We start from the raw sequence: 3844 nt of genomic DNA, 5'->3' as shown, positions 1-3844 counted from the left end.
TGTGTGTGTGTGTGTAGTGTGTGTGTGTGTAGTGTGTGTGTGTAGTGTGTGTGTGGAATATATGGGGTACACATGTGCACGGGGTACACATGTGCAGGTCACAAGACAACTTTTGGGAGTCAGTTCTTTTACCTTGTTTTCGTGGCAGGGTCTCTCTTGCCCAGCTATTCCCAGCTGGCTGTCAAGCAAGCTTCTAGGCAGTTCTCCTTTCTGTGCCTCCCATCTCTCCATGGATGTACTGGGATTACAGAAATGCACTACTACATTCAGCTTTTTGCACAGTCTCAGGATTGACCTTAGGTCCTCAAATTTTTGCTGCAATCTCCCTTCCCTGCTGAGCTATCTCACTGGCCCCCAGCCACGGGCTTTCTGGGGAGCGGGTCTCGCATCTACTCATGAACTAGTGGGTTACCCACCTACCAGACTTGCTTCTATTGTACTGGTGGGCACGTTGCCTGACCAGTCAGTCTGTTGAATACAGCATCCACAACTGAGGAAGACTGTTGATGAAAACTAAGCAGCCTGCGTTGCATCTTCCAGTTGTTTTGTCCAACCAATTATATGCAACAGAGATTCACTAACCTAGGATAGTCGCGAACATAACACTTAATAGGAAGGAATGAGGCAATAAGCAAGACACCGTGCAGGAATACCTGAATCTTATCAGTCCAAGGAGCAACCTGGACTAAGAAAGGGACCCAGCTTTGAAAGTGTTTCAGAAGGACACCAAGGCCCTGCTCAGGAAATCTTCAACCCAAACAGCTTTCCCTGAGAAGGTTACCTCTCACAATCTGCCTACCAACGCTATCCTTCAACCTCTCTATCTTTGTCTTGAAATGGGAAGAGTTTCATTCCCAAGCTCTGGGACTCAAGACAGAAAGGAAGGATGCTGTGTGGCGGGCTCCAGGTCTGCTTGGGAAGCAGCGGGTCTGACCACAGAGAGAACACTTGTATAACTCATTCCATGCAGCGCCATCCCTGCTTTAGGATCCTACCTGGTGTGGTAGCTCTCCTCCCTGATATTTTAATGCAATGCAAGCTCGGTGCCAAGGAAGGGATACGTTTTCTGTTGTCTTTTTGGTGGTGCGTGTGTATGTATTTGTGTGTGTGTGTGTGTGTGCGTGCTTTCATTTTTTCTGTGGTCTGATGGAAATTAACAGAGAACATTCAGAAAGATCTGATTGGATTTAGCTCAAGGCACCTACCTTGAGGCTCAAGAGAGATCAAGGAAAGAGCATTATCGGTGGGGTTCTTTAATTTAAAACATTTGCTGCGTTTTCAAAGGTCTATTCCAACCTATCTCTCACCTGCAGCTCTACTGGAAAGGCAGTAAAGTAATCAGAAAGATTAGGCAATAAAAAGGTCCCTTGAACACAAGACTAAGAACAGAAGTTTCTGCTTAGCATCATAAGAGAAAGTTTTTGGCCTTTTACTATTTGAGTATTCTACAAGAATATTGTCTTGAAATGGGACTCTGTACAACATGGGTACTTCTTTTCAGCAGTTAAAAGACATTATTAAACCCCTGTCTAGCTGGCTTTTGGAATGGAATGACTCCAAACTCAGCCACTCCTGTGGCTCCCGTCTCCAGTTCTTTTAATCCTGGCTAAGACAGCAGCCTTGGAAACTTTCTTCCGGTCATAAACCAGGCCCAGGGCAGCCATGCAGTCGATGAAGAACGTGGTGAAGTTGATGTGCCAGCGGTACTCACTGGCAGAGTAATCGTAGGGGAAGGCGTGATGGTAGTTGTGGAAGCCCTCACCTGCAAGGAACAAGGGGAGCTTAGTGATTGCTGCTTCCTCCTCTGCACAAACCTCTTACCCCGTGGGCTCCTCAGACTTTGAGAATTCAGGACTGCCAGGTGAGTGAATGGCTGACCCACTCTCTGCCTTCTACTCTGAAGCAATGAGCTGAGAGTCCCTGGTTGTCCTTACTATTTAAAAGCATGTTAGAAGAAAATTTGCTTCCAAGGCTAACAGGATAAGAAGCTGATTATTCTGGGGCGATATTTTCTACAGTGGAAAATGCCAGAATGCCAGTATACTCTGAGATGCTGTAGGCTCTTTGAGTGTGGTAACCACTGGGGAACGTCCATTGGTGGATCAGAGCTTAGAGTTCTTGCAGAGGTGAGCAGGCAACCCTTGCCCATGGTATTGGTGTACCCCATGAGTGGAAAGCAGCTGCCACAGAAAAGGCAAAGTCAGAGGAACCAGGGCCTAGCCAGGGTGGGGCCTCCTTCCTTCAGCCAGTAGGGCTCTCAGTGGCTGCTGTTGCTGCTGCTTCTCAGAGCTTCTCCCTGATACAGGAGGGTGGTGCACGCATTCTCGCCCTCTCTAGCAAGTCTGTCTCTTCACTGCCTTCCTTCAGAATTCCAGCTAGAAGGCAGAGCAGCTGAGATCTCCAGCCTCTAGACTGAGCAACTACTGGGTTTTTGACACTTCTGTTCATAGGCAGCCATTGTTGGACTAGCTGGACCAAGCTTCTAAGTCATTCTAACATATATTATATATTACACACATATATATAATGTATATTCATTTCTAAGTTCTTTTAGTCTAGAGAACCCTGACTGATACATACATGCATACACACACACATTCACACACACACATTCACACACACCCACATTCACACACACACACTCACATAACACTCACACACACATTCACACATACACACTCACATACATACTCTCACACATACACACACACTCACATACACTCTCTCACACACACAACACACACAACACAGACACACACACACACAACACAGACACACACACACACACACACACACACACACACACACACACACACAAAGAGTCCTTGTATAATGAGATAGTCAAAACATTTTTCTGCTGGGCACAGGTGGCACATGCCTTTAATCCTGGCTCTCGGGAGGCAGAGGCATTCGAGTTCAAGGCCAGCCTGGTCTCTGGTCTACAGAGTGAGTTCCAGGACAGCCAGGGATACACAGAGAAACTGTCTCACCTTCTCCCCCAAAGTATAAAATTCTAACTTCCTTTTACAATTTCTGTGTACACAAACAAAAATAGATAATATCGACACATAAAAGTGCCAAATTTTATGGAACGGACAAAACCATTGAAGGGTATATCTTGAAGTATAAGAAGACAGGAAAACTCTTTACTCTGGAGTCTGGATTTATATTTTTTTTAAGTGGCCCTCGCCTATAATCCCAGTTCACTGTAAGCTGAACCAGGAGGATAGAAAATCCAAGTCTCACCAGGACAAATTAGAAAGACTATATTTCTAAGATAAAGATAAAAGAGCTAGACAAATAGCTTATTGGTAGATTTCAAGGTCAGCCTGAGCTATAGAGTGAATGCAGGGCCAGCCTAAACTACTTAGTGAGTTCCTGTCTCACAATGTAGAAAACCGTATAGAGGGATGGGGGATGTCATTCAGCAACAGAGCATTTGCACAAGGCTGTAATTTTAATCCTCAGTTCTTCAGGAGTGGGATGAAGGCAAAAGGGAAGAGAGGACAGAGGACAGAGAGAAGCTGAAGGGAGAGGAGAGGAAGAAGAAATTGAAATTGAAGGAGCGAATGGCAGGAAACAGGAGAGCAGCAGATGAGGTCAGAGAGGAATGAGAAGGAGTGGAGAAGGAGTGTCAATAGGGACAAAGCAAGGTGCAGGCCACTGCCTAGGACAGCGAAGTGACAAGAGGCTGGAGCTGAGAGTGCACACAGTAGCTTCATTCACAGAATACATCTAGGTCCATAGCTGATTTACTTAAACGTTGGTGAATGGAAGAGCATGTGTAGTGGTGCTGGTGGTGGTGGTGGTGCTAGTGGTGGTAGTGGAGGTGGTGGTGATGGTG

The 3844-nt window shown here is 46.0% G+C and overlaps 1 protein-coding gene across 1 annotated transcript in view; it reads right to left on the bottom strand.

The window, feature by feature from the left end:
- Positions 1–105: 105 nt before the first annotated feature.
- Positions 106–3844, bottom strand: part of LOC116103891 (acyl-CoA desaturase 3) — a 27595-nt gene continuing 23856 nt past the window's right edge. Inside the window, exon 6 of the mRNA XM_031390418.1 lies at positions 106–1762. Within this exon, the coding sequence (XP_031246278.1) occupies positions 1563–1762 (200 nt within the window). The 3' untranslated portion in view covers positions 106–1562. The remainder of the gene's footprint in view (positions 1763–3844) is intronic.

The sequence above is a fragment of the Mastomys coucha genome, unplaced genomic scaffold, assembly GCF_008632895.1.
Source record: "Mastomys coucha isolate ucsf_1 unplaced genomic scaffold, UCSF_Mcou_1 pScaffold21, whole genome shotgun sequence".
Taxonomy (NCBI): Eukaryota; Metazoa; Chordata; class Mammalia; order Rodentia; family Muridae; genus Mastomys; species Mastomys coucha.
This window is presented reverse-complemented; position numbering and strand designations above follow the sequence as displayed.